This window comes from Oncorhynchus nerka, linkage group LG15 (assembly GCF_034236695.1).
Source record: "Oncorhynchus nerka isolate Pitt River linkage group LG15, Oner_Uvic_2.0, whole genome shotgun sequence".
NCBI lineage: Eukaryota > Metazoa > Chordata > Actinopteri > Salmoniformes > Salmonidae > Oncorhynchus > Oncorhynchus nerka.
This window is the reverse complement of record NC_088410.1, coordinates 102,416,499-102,439,195: the sequence shown is the minus strand read 5'-3', so window position 1 is coordinate 102,439,195 and position 22,697 is coordinate 102,416,499. Positions and strand designations below refer to the sequence as shown.

The following is a 22,697-nucleotide window of genomic DNA, read 5'->3' as shown; positions in this document are numbered from 1 at the left end:
AGTAGAATAGAGTAGAGCACAGTAGAGTAGAGTAGAGCACAGTAGAGTAGAGCACAGTGGTGTAGAGCACAGTAGAGTAGAGCAGAGTAGAGTAGAGCTCCCTTCCATCTCATATAGGGCCTGGAACTCCCTTCCATCTCATATAGGGCCTGGACCTCCCTTCCATCTCATATAGGGCTTGGACCTCCCTTCCATCTCATATAGGGCCTGGACCTCCCATTTTATATAGGGCCTGGACCTCCCTTCCATCTCATATAGGGCCTGGACCTCCCTCCCATCTCATATAGGGCCTGGACCTCCCTTCCATCTCATATAGGGCCTGGACCTCCCTTCCATCTCATATAGGGCCTGGACCTCCCTTCCATCTCATATAGGGCCTGGACCTCCCTTCCATCTCGTATAGGGCCTGGACCTCCCTTCCATCTCGTATATGGCCTGGACCTCCCTTCCATCTCATATAGGACCTGGACCTCCCTTCCATCTCATATAGGGCCTGGACCTCCCTTCCATCTCGTATAGGGCCTGGACCTCCCTTCCATTTTATATAGGGCCTGGACCTCCCTTCCATCTCGTATAGGGCCTGGACCTCCCTTCCATCTCATATAGGGCCTGGACCTCCCTTCCATCTCGTATAGGGCCTGGACCTCCCTTCCATCTCATATAGGGCCTGGACCTCCCTTTCATCTCATATAGGGCCTGGACCTCCCTTCCATCTCGAATAGGGCCTGGACCTTCCTTCCATCTCATATAGGGCCTGGACCTCCCTTCCATCTCATATAGGGCCTGGACCTCCCTTCCATCTCATATAGGGCCTGGACCTCCCTTCCATCTCATATAGGGCCTGGACCTCCCTTGCATCTCGTATAGGGCCTGGACCTCCCTTCCATCTCATATAGGGCCTGGACCTCCCTTTCATCTCATATAGGGCCTGGACCTCCCTTCCATCTCGAATAGGGCCTGGACCTTCCTTCCATCTCATATAGGGCCTGGACCTCCCTTCCATCTCATATAGGGCCTGGACCTCCCTTCCATCTCATATAGGGCCTGGACCTCCCTTGCATCTCGTATAGGGCCTGGACCTCCCTCCCATCTCATATAGGGCCTGGTCTCCCTTCCATCTCACATAGGGCCTGGTCTCCCTTCCATCTCATATAGGGCCTGGTCTCCCTTCCATCTCATATAGGGCCTGGTCACCCCTCCATCTCATATAGGGCCTGGTCTCCCTTCCATCTCACATAGGGCCTGGTCTCCCTTCCATCTCGTATAGTGCAAGTGAACAGGTTTCTGACCTGGTTTAAAAAAAACTAATAAAACAACACCTCGCGGCACAGCGCCTCTCCCCCATGTGACGTACTGGTTGTGTATATGTACTGACACGTGTAACTGATAGATAGACACACACATACACACACTACATGTTACTGTTTGTAAACGTAGGTAAATTGCAAAGTATTTAGTCTCTAATGTATTTTGGTTATGTGTCAGACCCCCAGTAAAACTAGCTGCCGTCATTGTCGTCGGCTAATGGGGATCCTAATGAATCTAATCAAAATACAATCAGAATCAGAATACAATAGAGTAGAATACAGTAGAATAGAATACAATAGAGTAGAATACGGTAGAATAGAGTACTGTAGTTTAGAGTAGAATAGAGTAGAATACAGTAGAATATAATACAATAGAGTAGAATACAGTAGAATAGAATAAAGTAGAGTAGAATACTATAGAATAGAGTACTGTAGTTTAGAGTAGAATAGAATAGAGTACAGTAGAGCAGAGTACTGTAGTTTAGAGTAGAATATAATATAGTAGAGTAGAATAGAATAGAATATAACTAAGAAGAGTAGAGTAGAATGGAGTAGAACAGAATATAATATAGTAGAGTAGAGTACTGTAGAATAGAGTAGAATAGAGCACAGTACAGTACAGTAGAATATAATATAGTAGAGTAGAACAGAATAGAATAGAATATAACTAAGAAGAGTAGAGTAGAATGGAGTAGAACAGAATATAATATAGTAGAGTAGAGTAGAGTAGAGTACTGTAAAAATACAGTACTGTAGTTTAGAGTACAGTAGAGCAGAGTACAGTAGAGCAGAGTACAGTAGAGCAGAGTACAGTAGAATAGAGCACAGTACAGTAGAATATAATATAGTATAGTAGAACAGAATAGAATATAACTAAGAAGAGTAGAGTAGAATGGAGTAGATTAACTTTCTCCTTGTCCTTGTCCATCCAGGTCTGGTGATGTCAGCAATCACAGTGATCATCCTGGTGCTGTACTTTGCTGTGGACAACTTTGTCCTGCAGAAGAGGCCGTGGCTGACGGAGTGTACCCCCATCTACGTCCAGTACTTTGTCAAGTTCTTCATCATCGGTGTCACCGTGCTGGTGGTGGCTGTACCCGAGGGGCTGCCCCTGGCCGTCACCATCTCCCTGGCCTACTCTGTCAAGGTGACACATTTTCTGCCTTTTGTTTTATATTTTATCTCTGACCAATGAGAAGTGTCAAAGGATTGGAATCGTGAGAATGAGGAAAGTGATCCCAGTAAACCGGAACATTCCCAGAACATTAGATTCCAATTAAGTTCTAGTAACGTTCTAGTAACGTTAGGATGATAACATCCCAAAGGAATGTTTTTGAAAAAAAATGTATCAAAAATGTTTTAGATGAATACATATCCTTGGAATGTTCTCCTAACTATAACATCTGTACCAGCCATCACAGAACAATACCCAAACGTTTATGTTGATATAAAACATGTGCCTGATGTTCCAAGAACGTTCCTGTCATGATTTGAATCTGTTCTTTAAAGGTTCCCGGAATGTTTCATTAGGTTGTGGGAACGTTGTGGGTACATCATAAAATATAGGTTTCCAAAACGGTCCAGTTTTGCCGATGATTCTACAGTGTATCTTTTAGTGTGCAACAAAATATTCACCTGATGTTACAAGAATGTTCTCAGACCACATTTTGTCTGTTCTTTAGTTTCCCAGAATGTTTCATTAAGTTGTGGGAACGTTATGAGGACACGACAAGAGATATGTTCTCAAAAAACTGAAACTGTCATTCAGATAATGTTTGTACCAGGGTGCACAAAACATCATTTGATGTTGCCAGAATGTTGACAAAAACATATATTTTTCCCCATTAGATTGTGGTAACATTGTGGGGACATGACAAGATATCAAATCAAATGTATTTATATAGCCCTTCGTACATCAGCTGATGTCTCAAAGTGCTGTACAGAAGCCCAGCCTAAAACCCCAAACAGCAAGCAATGCAGGTGTAGAAGCACGGTGGCTAGGAAAAACTCTCTAGAAAGGTCAGAACCTAGGAAGAAACCAGGCTATGTGTGGTGGCCAGTCCTCTTCTGGCTGTGCTGGGTGGAGATTATAAACCTAGAGAGGAACCAGGCTATGAGGGGTGGCCTGTCCTCTTCTGGCTGTGCCGGGTGGAGATTATAAACCTAGAGAGGAACCAGGCTATGAGGGGTGGCCTGTCCTCTTCTGGCTGTGCTGGGTGGAGATTATAAACCTAGAGAGGAACCAGGCTATGAGGGGTGGCCTGTCCTCTTCTGGCTGTGCTGGGTGGAGATTATAAACCTAGAGAGGAACCAGGCTATGAGGGTGGAGATGAACCAGGCTATGTGGGGTGGCCAGTCCTCTTCTGGCTGTGCCGGGTGGAGATTATAACAGAACATGAGTTAGGATAGGTTCCCAAAACACAAAATATGCTCAGATGTGATGACATTCATATATGTACATTGTAGAATAATAGTGAAGACTTCACAACAATGAATAACACATTTGGAATCATGTAGATGAAAAGTGTAAAACTAATCAAAACATATTTTATATAGCCACTCTTTGTATTGATGACAGCTTTTTTTTGCACAATCTTGGCATTCTCTCAACAAGCTTCACCTGGAATGCTTTTCCAACAGTCTTGAATGAGATCCCATATACGCTGAGCACTTGGCTGCTTTTTCTTCACTCTGTGGTCCAACTCATCCCAAAACATCTCAATTGGATTGATGTCAGGGCATTGTGGAGGCCAGGTCATCTGATGCAGCACTCCATCACTATTCTTCTGGGTCAAATATCCTTTACACAGCCTAAAGGTGTGTTGGGTCATTGTCCTGTTGAACAACAACTGATTGTCCCACTATGTCCAAACCAGATGAGATGGTGTATCGCTGCAGAATGCTGTGGTAGCCATGCTGGTTAATTGTGCCTTGAATTCTAAATAAATCACAGACAGTGTCACCAGTAAAGCACCCCCACACCATCACACCTCCTCCTCCATGCTTCACGGTGGGAAAAACACACCATCACACCTCCTCCTCCATGCTTCACGGTGGGAAAAACACATGCGGGGATCATCCGTTCACCAACACCGCGTCTCACAAAGACACGGCGGTTGGAACCAAAAATCTCACATTTGGACTCATCAGACCAAAGGACAGATTTTCTCCGGTCTAATGTCCATTGCTCATGTTTCTTGGCCCAACCAAATCTCTTCTTCTTATTGGTGTCCTTTAGTAGTGGTTTTCTTGCATTTATTTGGGCTGCAATTTGTGAAGCTGGCAACTTTAATGAACGTATCCTCTGCATCAGAGGCAACTCTGGGTCTTCCTTTCCTGTGGCGGTCCTAATGAGAGCCATTTTCATCATAGCGCTTGATGGTTTTTGCGACTGCACTTGAAGAAACTTTCAAAGTTATTGACATTTTCCATATTGACTGACCTTCATGTCTTAAAGTAATGATGGACTGTCATTTCTCTTTGCTTATTTGAGCTGTTCTTGCCATAATATGTACCGGGCTTTTTACCAAACAGGGCTATCTTCTGTATATCTCCCCCTACTGTACCTTGTCACATTGAACAACTGATTGGCTGAAACGCATTAAGAAGGAAAGAAATTCCACAAATGAACTTTTAAGAACGCAGATATGTTAATTGAAATGCATTCCAGGTAACTACGTCATGAAGCTGGTTGAGAGAATGCCAAGCGTGTGCAAAGCTGTCATCAAGGCAAAGAGTGGCTATGTGAAGAATATATATTATATTTTGATTTGTTTAACACTTTTTTGGTTACTACTTGATTCCATATGTGTTATTTCATAGTGTTGATGTCTTCACTATTATTATTATTATTATTATTATTATTATTATTCTACAATGAAGAAAATAGTGACAATAAACCGTTGAATGAGTCTGCAAACAAAAAGTGTTCTAAAACTTTTGACCGGTATATTGGGTGCGTTTTAAAAAAAAAGTTGTACATTTTTACACAACGTTTTATTTATTTTTAACAGTTAGTCTATCTAAATTCTGCATTTCTGATTGGATGTATTACATCTGGGCATCCTCTCTTTTTAGTAAATTTTTATCTGAGCCTCAATTTTAAATGTCTTTAATGAAACATGGTTATAGAATATTATTTTTATTTTTGTTATTTCACCCCTTTTCAAATGTGAACTGCTGTTAAATCTGGAGGGAAACATCATGGGGATGAATTCCAATATGTTTAAAAAAATAATATTAGTTATAACTTAAATATATATATATTTTTTTTAAATGTTCTTGAAATGTTCTGAGAAACCTCAAAGACAAAATGTATATTGTTGTAAACATCAAATGAATATTATATTAAACCTAAAACAAATATGCTATGAACATCATTAAAAACAGACATGTCATTCTTACAACATTAAGGGAAAGCGCTGTGCTACCTAACTTAAATAGTGTAGGAATTCCCTCACAACTGAGCATATTTTGTCATTTGGAAACCTATCTCTGGTAATGTACCCACACTTTCCCCCACAACCTAATTAAATGTTCTGGGAACCTTTAAAGACCTCAGAAATGTTGTTCTGCCAAAACTCTTGCAACATCAAATGTATGTTTTGTGCACCTTGATACAAACATGATGTGAATGTCAGCAAAACTAGACAGTTTTAGTGTTTTAGGAACATATCTCTTATCCCCACAATTGTTCCCGCAAACTAACAAAAATGTCTTAGGAACTTTGGAAGAACATGAGAACCTTTGTTCTGGGAACATTCCTGTTAATTAGACCTAACACATGTTCTGGAAACCTTGTGGGATGCTTCCTCATCGGGGCATTTTAATTAGCAATCCAAGAATCTGTATCCAAATATGCAACATAGTTCAACACATCATTTTAGAATGTTTTCTGGGTTCTAGTTAGTATCTTTTCTGTTGAGGTTGTTGTGAAGCTTAGTGGATATTTCCTCAACAGAAAATGATGAAAGATAATAACCTGGTTCGCCACCTTGATGCGTGTGAGACGATGGGGAACGCCACGGCCATCTGCTCCGACAAGACCGGCACTCTGACCACCAACCGCATGACGGCCGTAGCGTGCTACGTTGGAGACGTCCACTATAAGGAGATACCGGACCCCGGAGCGCTGACTGCCAAGTCTCTGGACATACTGGTCAATGCCATCTCCCTCAACAGCGCCTACACCACCAAGATACTGGTAAGATACAACACACACACTGCAGTATTACCACCAAGATACTGGTAAGATACAACACACACACTGCAGTAACACCACCAAGATACACTGCAGTATTACCACCAAGATACTGGTAAGATACAACACACACACTGCAGTATTACCACCAAGGTAAAATATACTATGAAACTAGTACTACTTAATACAGCCTGCTCCTATACCAAGTTACTGGTAAAGATCAATGTTTTCCACTGGTGCCGGCTGTCGGTTATATAGTCGATTACAGACTCATTTTCAGCCAACTGCTTTTTTACATTTAAAGATGGTGTATGCAGAAATCGCTCCACCATTTCCTGGTTGCTACAATTCTAATAGTTTGCCTCATTTCAGTTTACAGTATGTGTCAAAACAAGTGTTGACAATCATTGTACCATCTAAACTTTTTGGAAATATATTTTCCAGAACAAAGGATATTGTATTTTCTTCTGTTTGAAGCTGGTGGACAAAAAAATGCAAAAACTAAACTTGAGAACGGGAAGCATAGAAGTAGCGCATACAGAACATATCTACAGCATTTTAGACTTGCTTTCAATGAGAATGACAGATCTATAAGACACATTTCTACCTGAATTCAGTGGGTCACCCCAAAAAGTTACATGTTGCCGCTTTACATTAACTGGACTACTTTTCAATTCCCTTACAGATACAAGTCTGTCGAGCCTTCTCCCACTAGAATGAACGATATGGGTCTTCTAGCGATCTATTGATAGGACAGGCACACTGCTAGTTTCACAGTCTGCTGTCTGGGGCCAGTAAACATGTCGGGCCAGTGGATCTCGTCAGTCATTTTTCTGCGCATTTTTTTGCATTCCAGTTCAACATCTACCTGCTCTTGTCTCAGTCTACCATGGAAAACTGCAGTCTACCATTGAAAACCACAGTCTACCACTGAAAACTACAGTCTACCACTGAAAACTACAGTCTACCATTGAAAACCACAGTCTACCATTGAAAACTACAGTCTACCACTGAAAACCACAGTCTACCATTGAAAACTACAGTCTACCACTGAAAACTACAGTCTACCATTGAAAACTACAGTCTACCACTGAAAACTACAGTCTACCATTGAAAACCACAGTCTACCACTGAAAACTACAGTCTACCATTGAAAACCACAGTCTACCATTGAAAACTACAGTCTACCACTGAAACCACAGTCTACCATTAAAAACCACAGTCTACCATTGAAAACCACAGTCTACCATTGAAAACTACAGTCTACCACTGAAAACTACAGTCTACCACTGAAAACCACAGTCTACCATTGAAAACCACTGAAGGCTACATGCGTATTTGAGCAACGACTGGCCGTTCATTCAAGCACCACCACTCCTGCGAGTCTCAACTTATCGAGCAGAGTACATGAGTTAATACCTTCAGACACCACACAGGAGCTGTCCAGAGTGAAATTAAGAGCCATCTACTCGCTGAGCATATTTATTTTAGGGAAAGTAATTTACAAACCTTCAAAAGTGAACAAACTAGCAATTTGCTGGCTGCGGTTGACAGTCTGCACAATGAAAGCCCCAAAAGGACAGCTAGCATTTGTCTTGGCTACTGTATCCATGTCTATCTCTCTTCTGGAAGGTTTGTCCTAATGGTGCTTACTGTAGCCGTGTCTATATGTCTTCTGGAAGGTTTGTCCTAATGGTGCTTACTGTAGCCGTGTCTATATGTCTTCTGGAAGGTTTGTCCTAATGGTGCTTACTGTAGCCGTGTCTATATGTCTTCTGGAAGGTTTGTCCTAATGGTGCTTACTGTAGCCGTGTCTATATGTCTTCTGGAAGGTTTGTCCTAATGGTGCTAACTGTAGCCGTGTCTATATGTCTTCTGGAAGGTTTGTCCTAATGGTGCTTACTGTAGCCGTGTCTATATGTCTTCTGGAAGGTTTGTCCTAATGGTGCTAACTGTAGCCGTGTCTATATGTCTTCTGGAAGGTTTGTCCTAATGGTGCTTACTGTAGCCGTGTCTATATGTCTTCTGGAAGGTTTGTCCTAATGGTGCTTACTGTAGCCGTGTCTATATGTCTTCTGGAAGGTTTGTCCTAAAGGTGCTTACTGTAGCCGTGTCTATATGTCTTCTGGAAGGTTTGCCCTAATGGTGCTTACTGTAGCCGTGTCTATATGTCTTCTGGAAGGTTTGTCCTAATGGTGCTTACTGTAGCCGTGTCTATATGTCTTCTGGAAGGTTTGTCCTAATGGTGCAGAGTCCTATTTTCAAATATAATCATTGACATGCTTTAGAAACGAACATAATGAATGGAAGTAATGACCTACATTCCTGAATGAGACACAGCTTTTTCAGACATGTCATAATTACCAAATACAGCCTATTAATTATGTAATTATTAGTTCTGGGTTACGAGAATTACCAGTAAATGTTGTTGTTGCTGTTACTGTTACTGTTGATGTTGTTGATGCTGTTGTTGTTGATGTGGATGCTGTTGTTGCTGTTGTTGTTGCTGTTGTTGTTGTTGTTGTTGTTGATGCTGTTGTTGTTGCTGTTGTTGTTGTTGTTGTTGTTGTTGTTGATGCTGTTGTTGTTGTTGTTGTTGTTGTTGTTGTTGCTGCTGTTGTTGTTGATGCTGTTGTTGTTGTTGTTGTTGCTGTTGTTGTTGCTGCTGTTGTTGTTGATGCTGTTGTTGCTGTTGTTGATGCTGTTGTTGTTGTTGTTGATGCTGTTGTTGTTGTTGCTGTTGTTGTTGTTGTTGTTGTTGTTGTTGTTGATGCGGATGCTGTTGTTGTTGTTGCTGTTGTTGTTGTTGCTGTTGTTGTTGTTGCTGTTGTTGTTGTTGCTGTTGTTGTTGTTGCTGTTGTTGTTGTTGCTGTTGTTGTTGTTGTTGTTGTTGATGCTGATGCTGTTGTTGTTGTTGCTGTTGTTGTTGCTGCTGTTGTTGTTGTTGATGTTGATGCTGTTGTTGTTGATGTTGATGCTGTTGTTGCTGCTGTTGTTGTTACTGTTGTTGATGCTGTTGTTGTTGTTGTTGCTGTTGTTGTTGTTGTTGATGCTGTTGTTGTTGATGTTGATGCTGTTGTTGCTGTTGTTGCTGCTGTTGTTGCTGTTGTTGCTGCTGTTGTTGTTACTGTTGTTGATGTTGATGCTGTTGTTGTTGCTGCTGTTGTTGCTGTTGTTGCTGCTGTTGTTGTTACTGTTGTTGATGTTGATGCTGTTGTTGTTGATGTTGTTGCTGTTGTTGTTGTTGTTACTGTTGTTGATGTTGATGCTGTTGTTGTTGATGTTGTTGCTGTTGTTAATGTTGTTGTTACTGTTGTTGATGTTGTTGTTGTTGCTGTTGTTGCTGTTGTTAATGTTGTTGTTACTGTTGTTGATGTTGATGCTGTTGTTGTTGATGTTGATGCTGTTGTTGTTGTTGTTGTTGCTGTTGTTGATGCTGTTGTTGTTGATGTTGATGCTGTTGTTGTTGCTGTTGTTGCTGTTGTTAATGTTGTTGATGTTGATGTTGTTGTTGTTGCTGTTGTTGCTGTTGTTAATGTTGTTGTTACTGTTGTTGATGTTGATGATGTTGTTGTTGATGTTGATGCTGTTGTTGTTGTTGTTGTTGTTGTTGCTGTTGTTGCTGCTGTTGTTGTTGTTTCTGTTGATGCTGTTGTTGTTGATGTTGATGCTGTTGTTGTTGTTGTTGCTGCCGCTGTTGTTGTTTCTGTTGTTGCTGTTGTTAATGTTGTTGTTGCTGTTGTTGTTTCTGTTGTTGCTGTTGTTGTTGTTGATGCTGTTGTTGCTGTTGTTGTTTCTGTTGTTGATGCTGTTGTTGTTTCTGTTGTTGTTGATGCTGATGTTGTTGTTGATGCTGTTGTTGCTGCTGTTGTTGCTGTTGTTGTTGTTGATGCTGTTGTTGTTGTTGATGCTGTTGTTGCTGTTGTTGTTTCTGTTGTTGATGCTGTTGTTGTTTCTGTTGTTGTTGCTGTTGTTGATGCTGATGTTGTTGTTGATGCTGTTGTTGCTGCTGTTGTTGTTGATGCTGTTGTTGTTGTTGATGCTGTTGTTGTTGTTGTTGCTGTTGTTGTTGCTGTTGTTTATCTAGAAAAACACAAGTTGAGCTCTAGCCACTAGTCTGTGGAGGAATGAACTCAGATGAGGAAGTAGTAAAATGCAAGTTGGTTTAATTAGTGAACCAGATTTATAATGTTAATCTCCTTAATTAAAGATTTAGCATCGTCCATCAAACCAGCCTGTCGCCCAACAGGTGTCTGGTCTGGAGAGCCGGTTCTTAGCCTGAGAGATATACTACAAAGCAGGATCAATGAGTTAGCCAGAAATAACTATTGATTCTCTGATTTGTAAAAAAAAAAAAAAAATAAATAAATATGGATATACATTTTTGGTTCTTGATTCAATTAGACCATGTCAATTTTCAACTTATCTTCCTAAAAAAATAATAATAATAATATTTAATGAATATTTGGGCAAGTTAGCTGGCTAACTCATTGATCCTGCTCTGTACTGTAGTATATCCCACTGGTAACCTGGTAGAGTTAATAGAACCTGTTCACAGAGAGAACGAACCCACATTAACTCCGAATAATATAGATAATAATAGACAGGCTAGATGATGTACGTGTCTGAATCTATAGACTAAAAAAACGTTCTATTTCATAGTCCATAGTTTAAAATCTGTTTCCTATTTTTAAACATAAACAGTATTCTACCTCCCAAATGGCAACCTATTCCCTATGGGCCTGGTCTAAAGTAGTGTACACCTCGTTCTTACACAACAGGAAATGTAAAAGTAGGACAACTTCCTGCGTTGAGAAAAGGAAGAAGAAGAATTTCCTCAGTTAGTGGGAGGGATTTGGGACGAGGAAATTAATTATAAACTTACTCTACATATCATTCACCCAAAACCGCACAAAAACATTCAGACATAATTTTTCAAGGTGGTTTAGAAGACAGAGAGATAGATGCAGAGAGAGAGAGAGACAGACGGACGGACGGACTGACAGACTGACAGACAGACAGACAGACAGACAGACAGACAGACAGACAGACAGACAGACAGACAGACAGACAGACAGACAGACAGACAGACAGACAGACAGAAAAAAGAAAAAGAAAGAAAGAGAGTCAGAGAGTCTCTATCATGTGATGACTCAGTCCACACCAGCGATTACATAATATCCTGTTATCAAGACAGTCCTACTGGTGCTATGCAGGCTGGGGAAAGCAGAGGCTTCTGGGGGATGGAGTTCTAACAGAACAGAACAACAGAGGCCTCTGAGGTATGGAGTCATCTTGGTTTCTGGGCAGCTGTGGGAAGCAAGGGTTTCTGGGGGATGGAGTTGGATGAAGGAACAGAATAAGAGTCCTCCGTGTACTGAGAGAAGCATAGGATACTGGGGGATGGATTTCCAACAGAACAGAAACATAGAGACCTCTGGGGGATGTAGTTCTGTTAGTTGCTGGGCAGACTGTGGGAACCAGAGGCTTGTAGGAGAAGGAGTCATTTGGTGTGCGTACAGAACAATAGTTAGATCCCTGCTGACTGACGCAAGTTTAAGAGGAATCGGAAATATTACAGGCTTTTCTCTGTGTCGTTATCAAAGCCTTCTTTGGCAGTCTAGAGAGACCAGAGCCATTATGTAAACTGAGATCCTCCTCTCTCAGCTCATTGAGCCAGTCAGAACAGGATGAGGGCTCAAAGGGCCTGCAGAGTGGGGTTCTGAGACTGAGTTAAACTGAGGATGTCCTAAATGCATACCCCGTGTTATCTTTGTAGAGGTTGAGTTTGTCCTCAAAATGTACATTGTTCTAGCTGTGAGGTTCTGAAGCCTCTGGGATGCAGCTAGCTGCAGTGAGGTGTAGGGGGTCAGAGGTAATGATTCCGTTCTGAAATAGAACCTGGGGTTTACTGTTAGGGGGTCAGAGGTAATGATTCCGTTCTGAAATAGAACTTGGGGTTTACTGTTAGGGGGTCAGAGGTAATGATTATCTTCTGAAATAGAACCTGAGGTTTACTGTTAGGGGGTCAGAGGTAATGATTCTCTTCTGAAATAGAACCTGGGGTTTACTGTTAGGGGGTCAGAGGTAATGATTATCTCTGAAATAGAACCTGGGGTTTACTGTTAGGGGGTCAGAGGTAATGATTATCTCTGAAATAGAACCTGGGGTTAACTGTTAGGGGGTCAGTGGTAATGATTATCTCTGAAATAGAACCTGGGGTTAACTGTTAGGGGGTCAGAGGTAATGATTATCTCTGAAATAGAACCTGAGGTTTACTGTTAGGGGGTCAGTGGTAATGATTATCTCTGAAATAGAACCTGGGGTTTACTGTTAGGGGGTCAGAGGTAATGATTATCTCTGAAATAGAACCTGGGGTTAACTGTTAGGGGGTCAGAGGGGGTGTAGGGGGTCAGAGGTGATGATTGGATATCCTGACTCTTATTGTGTTAATTTGTATTCTGAACTCTGAGCCTGGTTGTCTCCTGTTTCTCATCTGCTCTGTAACCTGCTCTGACCTCAGGGGCCAATGGCTAGACAGGACGGAGTGGCTGGAGCAGCCAACTCAAACACTGTAGTAATCTCCTAGGCCAGGCTGAATCATTGATGACTATGTGGATAGACAGGACTGTGTTAGTGGTGTGACTACTGAACATTCACACCAGACAGGACTGTGTTAGTGGTGTGACTACTGAACATTCACACCAGACAGGACTGTGTCAGTGGTGTGACTACAGAACATTCACACCAGACAGGACTGTGTCAGCGGTGTGACTACTGAACATTCACACCAGACAGGACAGTGTCAGTGGTGTGACTACTGAACATTCACACCAGACAGGACTGTGTTAGTGGTGTGACTACTGAACATTCACACCAGACAGGACAGTGTTAGTGGTGTGACTACTGAACATTCACACCAGACAGGACTGTGTTAGTGGTGTGACTACAGAACATTCACACCAGACAGGACTGTGTCAAAGGTAGAGCATTGGGGAATCAGACTGAGAGAGGGCAGACTAACAGATCCTCTGAAGATGGATTGGTCCTTTTCTTGTTAGTAGTGGAAAGAGAAGTTGGTGCTTTACTGCCTGAACATTACTACATGGTCTAGATCCCAGGCTATTTGTGTTGTCTGGCCATTACCACATGGTCTAGATCCCAGGCTAATTGTGTTGTCTGGCCATTACCACATGGTCTAGATCCCAGGCTAATTGTGTTGTCTGGCCATTACCACATGGTCTAGATCCCAGGCTAATTGTGTTGTCTGGCCATTACCACATGGTCTAGATCCCAGGCTAATTGTGTTGTTGTCTGGCCATTACCACACGGTCTAGATCCCAGGCTAATTGTGTTGTTGTCTGGCCATTAAAACACGGTCTAGATCCCAGGCTAATTGTGTTGTCTGGCCATTACCACATGTTCTAGATCCCAGGCTAATTGTGTTGTCTGGCCATTACCACATGGTCTAGATCCCAGGCTAATTGTGTTGTCTGGCCATTACCACATGGTCCAGATCCCAGGCTAATTGTGTTGTCTGGCCATTACCACATGGTCTAGATCCCAGGCTAATTGTGGTGTTGTCTGGCCATTACCACATGGTCTAGATCCCAGGCTAATTGTGTTGTTGTCTGGCCATTACCACATGGTCTAGATCCCAGGCTAATTGTGGTGTTGTCTGACCATTACCACGTGGTCTATAGTAATTCTATAGTAATATGAATGGTAACAGTCTATAATAATACGAATGGTAAAATTCCTTCTAGGCAGAGTTGCAAAGAAAAAGCCATATCTCAGACTGGCCAATAAAAAGAAAAGATTAAGATGGCCAGCATCCCGGAGTCGCCTCTTCACTGTTGACGTTGAGACTGGTACTATTTAATGAAGCTGCCAGTTGAGGCATCTGTTTCTCAAACTAGACACTCTAATGTACTTGTCCTCTTGCTCAGTTGTGCACCGGGGCCTCCTACTCCTCTTTCTATTCTGGTTAGAGCCATGTTGCTGTGTTCTGTAAAGGGAGTAGTACACAGTGTTGTACGAGATCTTCAGTTGCTTGGTAATTATTCGCATGGAATAGCCTTCATTTCTCAGAACTAGACTGACGAGATTCAGAAGAAAGTGCTTTGTTTCTGGCCATTTTGAGCATGTATTCGAACCCACAAATGCTGATGCTCCAGATACTCAACTAGTCTAAAGAAGGCCAATTTTATGGCTTCTTTAAACCAGAACTACAGTTTTCAGCTGTGCTAACATAATTGCAAAAGGGTTTTCTAATGATCAGTTAGCCTTTAAAAAATGATAAACTTGGATTAGCTAACACAATGTTGTCGTGGTAATTTCCTGTATTACTAAATGAGGAGTGTTTACAAATCACACACAAGTCAGAGTTATATTATAAACTTAATCTTTAATTATATATGAGCTTCACCATGGCCCTTTGACTCTCAGATCAATTCAGTGTCTATAAATGAATTCTCTGAGAGTTTCTATAAGAGAATATAAAATATATTTTATAGCCAAGATACACCCCTCTAAACTTACATGATGAACCACAGATCTCAGAAACTTCACAAAGGGCATTTTACTTGAGAGAGGAGTATCCCATAGCCAGATAGCATTAGCTATAAATTATCATTCTGTTTGCTCTCTAAGACGAGGTTCTACTTCTCGTTCTTGGTACTTCATAGTACCAAAACATTACCTCATCCAATGGCATATATCAATTAACACCCCCTCTTCTCCCCCCTCCTGGACAAGCTCACGGAGGGGAGTGAGCCTCTAGGTCATATACTAGGTCAAGATTAATGCAACATCAGAGGGGACATACAATGGTTCACTGCCATACTAACTAATAAAACATCTTATTTATCTATGTTACCTAACTAATTCTGATTCTGCTACGACAACGTGCCATTGGAACACAGGAGTGATTGGTTGCTGATAATGGGCCTCTGTACGCCTATGTAGATATTCCATTGGAACACAGTAGTGATGGTTGCTGATAATGGGCCTCTGTACACCTATGTAGATATTCCATTGGAACACAGGAGTGATGGTTGCTGATAATGGGCCTCTGTACTCCTATGTAGATATTCCATTGGAACACAGGAGTGATGGTTGCTGATAATGGGCCTCTGTACTCCTATGTAGATATTCCATTGGAACACAGGAGTGATGGTTGCTGATTATGGGCCTCTGTACTCCTATGTAGATATTCCATAAAGAAATCAGCCGTTTCCAGTTACAACAGTCATTTACAACATGAACAATGTCTACACTGTATTTCTGATCAATTTGATGTTATTTTAATGGACAAAAAATGTGCTTTTCATTCAAAAACAAGGACATTTCTAAATGCCGTCCAAACTTTTGAACGGCAGTGTATGAGGACGAGCGATGTCAGAGCGGAACGGGCTAAGATACAGTAGAATAGTATAGAATACAGTATCTACAGATGAGAGGAGTAATACATAGACTAAGATACAGTAGAATAGTATAGAATACAGTATCTACATATGAGAGGAGTAATACATAGACTAAGATACAGTAGAATAGTATAGAATACAGTATCTACATATGAGAGGAGTAATGCATAGACTAAGATACAGTAGAATAGTATAGAATACAGTATATACATATGAGAGGAGTAATACATAGACTAAGATACAGTAGAATAGTATAGAATACAGTATCTACATATGAGATGAGTAATGCAAGATATGTAAACATTATTAAAGTGACTAGTGTTCCATTCCTTAAAGTGGCCAGTGATTTCTAGTCTATAAGGCAGCATCTAATGTGCTAGTGATGGCTATTTAACAGTCTGATGGCCTTGAGATAGAAGCTGTTTTTCAGTCTCTCGGTCCCAGCTTTGATGCACCTGTACTGACCTCGCCTTCTGGATGATAGCGGGGTGAACAGGCAGTGGCTCGGGTGGTTGATGTCCTTGATGATCTTTTTGGCTTTCCTGTGACATCGAGTGCTGTAGGTGTCTTAGAGGGTGGGTAGTGTGCAAATCTGTCATCAAGGAAAAGGGTGGCTACGACGAATCTCAAATATAAAATATATTTTGATTTGTTTAACACTTTTTTGGTTACTACATGATTCCATATGTGTTATTTCATAGTTTTGATGTCTTCACTATTATTCTACAATGTAGAAAATAGTAAAAATACAGAAAAACCCTTGAATGAGTAGGTGTGTCCAAACTTTTGACTGGTACTGTATATACAATTAAGTTGTCAACCAGCACCAATGGTCTGATATGGACTGTAACTCTTCCTTCACACCATTCTCCCCACGACAAGTAGAAAGACACATCTAAAAATGAGGTGATCCCAAGCTTTATTGAAATGTTCATTTTTCTCTTTATATAATACTGTCTCCTTAGGCTGGCTGCATGCCTGTGCTTCTAGCCGTCAACAGGATCCTACATGATTGTTTGAACATTTTCAAATAACCATGTACAGGAACAGACTTGGATGTCCATATTAGGAGGCACACAGTCATTGTAGCCTACCCACGCACAGACACGTTACCAAATTCCACTCATTCTAGAACACTCATTCTAGAACACTCATCCTAAAACCTTAACTAGGCAAGTCAGTTAAGCACAAATTCTTATTTACAATGACGGCCTAACACCCCCCCTGGACAAACCCCGGACGACGCTGGGCCAATTGTGCGCCGCCTACGGGACTCCCAATCACGGCCGGATGTGATACAGCCCTGGATTCGAACCGGGGACTGTAGTAACGCCTCTTGTAATTGAGATGCCGTGCCTTAGACCCGCTGCGCCACTCGTAGCTCCACACCGCCACAGATATAAATACCCCATGCAGTATATACACAGTACACAAGATTTAAAACATGACATGGGATTGCACAGTAACGTCTGGGACTTATTTCCATCGTGGTCCTTATTGTTTTGCATAGATACAATAACATATACAGTAACATACTGTAGATACAGATACAGTAACATACTGTAGATACAGATACAGTAACATACTGTAGATACAGAAACATACTGTAGATACAGATACAGTAACATATACAGTAACATACTGTAGATACAGATACAGTAACATGCTGTAGATACAGATACAGTAACATACTGTAGATACAGATACAATAACATACTGTAGATACATATACAGTAACATACTGTAGATACAGATACAGTAACATACTGTAGATACAGAAACATACTGTAGATGCAGATACAGTAACATACTGTAGATAAAGATACAGTAACATACTGTAGATACAGATACATTACAGAGATACAGATACAGTAACATACTGTAGATACAGATACAGTAACATACTGTAGATACAGATACAGTAACATACTGTAGATACAGAAACATACTGTAGATACAGATACAGTAACATACTGTAGATACAGATAGAGTAACATACTGTAGATACAGATACATTACAGAGATACAGATACAGTAACATACTGTAGATACAGATACATTACAGAGATACAGATACAGTAACATACTGTAGATACAGATACAGTAACATACTGTAGATACAGATACAGTAACATACTGTAGATACAGAAACATACTGTAGATACAGATACAGTAACATACTGTAGATACAGATACAGTAACATACTGTAGATACAGATACAGTAACATACTGTAGATACAGATACAGTAACATACTGTAGATACAGATACAGTAACATACTGTAGATACAGAAACATACTGTAGATACAGATACAGTAACATACTGTAGATACAGATACAGTAACATACTGTAGATACAGATACAGTAACATACTGTAGATACAGATACATTACAGAGATACAGATACAGTAACATACTGTAGATACAGATACATTACAGAGATACAGATACAGTAACATACTGTAGATACAGATACAGTAACATACTGTAGATACAGATACAGTAACATACTGTAGATACAGAAACATACTGTACATACAGATACAGTAACATACTGTAGATACAGATACAGTAACATACTGTAGATACAGACACAGTAACATACTGTAGATACAGATACATACTGTAGATACAGATACAGTAACATACTGTAGATACAGATACAGTAACATACTGTAGATACAGATACAGTAACATACTGTAGATACAGATACAGTAACATACTGTAGATACAGATACACTAACAACCTGTAGATACAGACACAGTAACATACTGTAGATACAGATACAGTAACATACTGTAGATACAGACACAGTAACATACTGTAGATACAGATACAGTAACATACTGTAGATACAGATACAGTAACATACTGTAGATACAGTAACATACTGTAGATACAGATACAGTAACATACTGTAGATACAGTAACATACTGTAGATACAGATACAGTAACATACTGTAGATACAGTAACATACTGTAGATACAGATACAGTAACATACTGTAGATACAGATACAGTAACATACTGTAGATACAGATACAGTAACATACTGTAGATACAGATACAGTAACATACTGTAGATACAGATACAGTAACATACTGTAGATACAGATACAGTAACATACTGTAGATACAGATACAGTAACATACTGTAGATACAGATACAGTAACATACTGTAGATACAGAAACATACTGTAGATACATATACAGTAACATACTGTAGATACAGATACAGTAACATACTGTAGATACAGATACAGTAACATACTGTAGATACAGATACAGTAACATACTGTAGATACATATACAGTAACATACTGTAGATACAGATACAGTAACATACTGTAGATACAGATACAGTAACATACTGTAGATACAGATACAGTAACATACTGTAGATACAGATACAGTAACATACTGTAGATACAGTAACATACTGTAGATACAGATACAGTAACATACTGTAGATACAGACATAAAACAGAAATTATACTGTTCACGCATTAGCAAGCTTTTGAGATTATTTTTAGATGGCCAAGGCAGCTAATATGAATAATAATTTATTTTGAGATAGACAGAGGATCATGGAGGCTGATAGATTCAACACTGTGCGGAGGACTGCACCTTCTCAGTGATAGACAGTGCTGCTAACGGCTGGGGACGATAGAACCAGCAGCCTCATCTTCACATTACGATCACAGTGTTTTGATGTATCCTCTCTGAGTCCTCCACACACACACACACGCACGCACGCACACACACGCACGCACACACACACATGCGCGCGCACACACACACACACACACACACACACAAGCACACGCACCACACACACACACACACAGTGAGCCTCTGCAGAAGTAGAGCTCAATCCGAAGAGGCACTGTGACAGTATTGGAGAGGACAGTGTGTGTTGCTGTCTCCAGTCCTTGTCATGGCTAGCTAACACACACGTGTAAAACAGCACGCTGTTGTTAAACCCAGATGCCAACATCACACGCTGAGTGGCTGAAGTGGCCCTGTGTTTCGACCAACACGATACAAACTGACATTTTCTACTGTTTGAGTATTTGCCCTTCACATTGAAAACTCTAACCTCTGTCCTGCAAAAACGAAGGTTAAGCCTATCGGTACCTTTTTCTACAAATCTCCACTTCAAATCTCCACTTCAAATCTCTACTTCAAATCTCTACTACAAATCTCCACTACAAATCTCCACTTCAAATCTCCACTTCAAATCTCCACTATAAATCTCCACTATAAATCTCCACTACAAATCTCCACGACAAATCTCTACTTCAAATCTCCACTACAAATCTCTACTTCAAATCTCCACTACAAATCTCTACTTCAAATCTCCACTACAAATCTCCACTTCAAATCTCCACTACAAATCTCCACTTCAAATCTCCACTACAAATCTCCACTACAAATCTCCACTACAAATCTCCACTTCAAATCTCCACTTCAAATCTCCACTACAAATCTCCACTATAAATCTCCACTTCAAATCTCCGCTACAAATCTCCACTACAAATCTCTATTTCAAATCTCCACTACAAATCTCTACTTCAAATCTCCACTACAAATCTCTACTTCAAATCTCCACTACAAATCTCTAATTCAAATCTCCACTACAAATCTCTACTTCAAATCTCCACTACAAATCTCTACTTCAAATCTCCACTACAAATCTCCACTACAAATCTCCACTTCAAATCTCCACTTCAAATCTCCACTGCAAATCTTCGCTACAAATCTCTATTTCAAATCTCCACTACAAATCTCTACTTCAAATCTCCACTACAAATCTCCACTACAAATCTCCACTACAAATCTCCACTTCAAATCTCCACTTCAAATCTCCACTACAAATCTCCACTTCAAATCTCCAAATTTAAAGCATAGAACCACAATAAATGGTAGGATGCTGCAGTGTTGGGGTCAAGAGCCACTAGCCACCAAACCAATACACTTGTATAAGATGCTGCAGTCGTCAGATCTTTGACTGAATTATATTTGAAGAGTTTTCTTTACAAAACAATAAATATCAATTTTCCAAAATGTTGGTAAATTAGCTTTTAATTGTTTAAGGAAATGATGAAAGAGAGAAGTTTTGTTCTTCTAATTATGAAATTAAACCATTATCACTTGATGGTTTAATTTCAGCAGAGACAAATAATCAGATGATGTGGTTAATGTAGATGTGAAACACTCCTTACTACTGTAACGACTGACATTATAGCGTCTTAGTAATATATTGATATTACATACAGACTACTGGCCACAACTCATTTAAAGGTCCCACACAGTCATTTTATTTTCCAAGTAAAAATATCCCTTGAATGACCAAAACATAACCCATTATATTATTTTACTCTATTTAAAATACTCCGAAGTTTAAAGAAAACATACCTTTTTTTTCTTCTAATCTCTATCAGGAAGCCTGAAAGTGGGCGGGGAGCTTATATTCATGAGCTCGTCTTGATTGACAGCTCTTTGAAACGCCCCTTGTGCTTATTGCCAAATGCCATTGATGACCAGGTAAAACAATGGGCCAAATGTCATTGATGACCAGGTAAAACAATGGGCCACACGTCATTGATGACCAGGTAAAACAATGGGCCACACGTCATTGATGACCAGGTAAAACAATGGGCCACACGTTATTGATGACCAGGTAAAACAATGGGCCAAACGTCATTGATGACCAGGTAGAACAATGGGCCAAATGTCATTGATGACCAGGTAGAACAATGGGCCAAATGTCATTGATGACCAGGTAAAACAATGGGCCAAATGTCATTGATGACCAGGTAAAACAATGGGCCACACGTCATTGATGACCAGGTAAAACAATGGGCCAAATGTCATTGATGACCAGGTAAAACAATGGGCCAAATGTCATTGATGACCAGGTAGAACAATGGGCCACACGTCATTGATGACCAGGTAGAACAATGGGCCACACGTTATTGATGACCAGGTAAAACAATGGGCCACACGTCATTGATGACCAGGTAAAACAATGGGCCAAATGTCATTGATGACCAGGTAAAACAATGGGCCAAATGTCATTGATGACCAGGTAAAACAATGGGCCAAATGTCATTGATGACCAGTTAAAACAATGGGCCAAATGTCATTGATGACCAGTTAAAACAATGGGCCAAATGTCATTGATGACCAGGTAAAACAATGGGCCACACGTCATTGATGACCAGGTAAAACAATGGGCCAAATGTCATTGATGACCAGTTAAAACAATGGGCCAAATGTCATTGATGACCAGGTAAAACAATGGGCCACACGTCATTGATGACCAGTTAAAACAATGGGCCAAATGTCATTGATGACCAGGTAAAACAATGGGCCACACGTTATTGATGACCAGTTAAATACACATTATACCACATTATCTCTGCTAAATGTGCTCTGCTAAATGTGCTCTGCTAAATGTGCTCTGCTAAATGTGTTCTGCTAAATGTGCTCTGCTAAATGTGCTCTGCTAAATGTGCTCTGCTAAATGTGCTCTGCTAAATGTGCTCTGCTAAATGTGCTCTGCTAAATGTGCTCTGCTAAATGTGCTCTGCTAAATGTGTTCTGCTAAATGTGCTCTGCTAAATGTGCTCTGCTAAATGTGCTCTGCTAAATGTGCTCTGCTAAATGTGCTCTGCTAAATGTGTTCTGCTAAATGTGCTCTGCTAAATGTGCTCTGCTAAATGTGTTCTGCTAAATGTGTTTATTACGTCAACA

The 22,697-nt window shown here is 40.5% G+C and overlaps 1 protein-coding gene across 1 annotated transcript in view; it reads left to right on the top strand.

The window, feature by feature from the left end:
• LOC115125610 (plasma membrane calcium-transporting ATPase 2-like) overlaps window positions 1-22,697 on the top strand; it is a 228,435-nt gene that overhangs the window by 132,289 nt on the left and 73,449 nt on the right. The window contains 2 exon segments of the mRNA XM_065000752.1: window positions 2,240-2,454; window positions 6,268-6,510. Of these exon segments, the coding sequence (XP_064856824.1) occupies window positions 2,240-2,454; window positions 6,268-6,510 (458 nt within the window).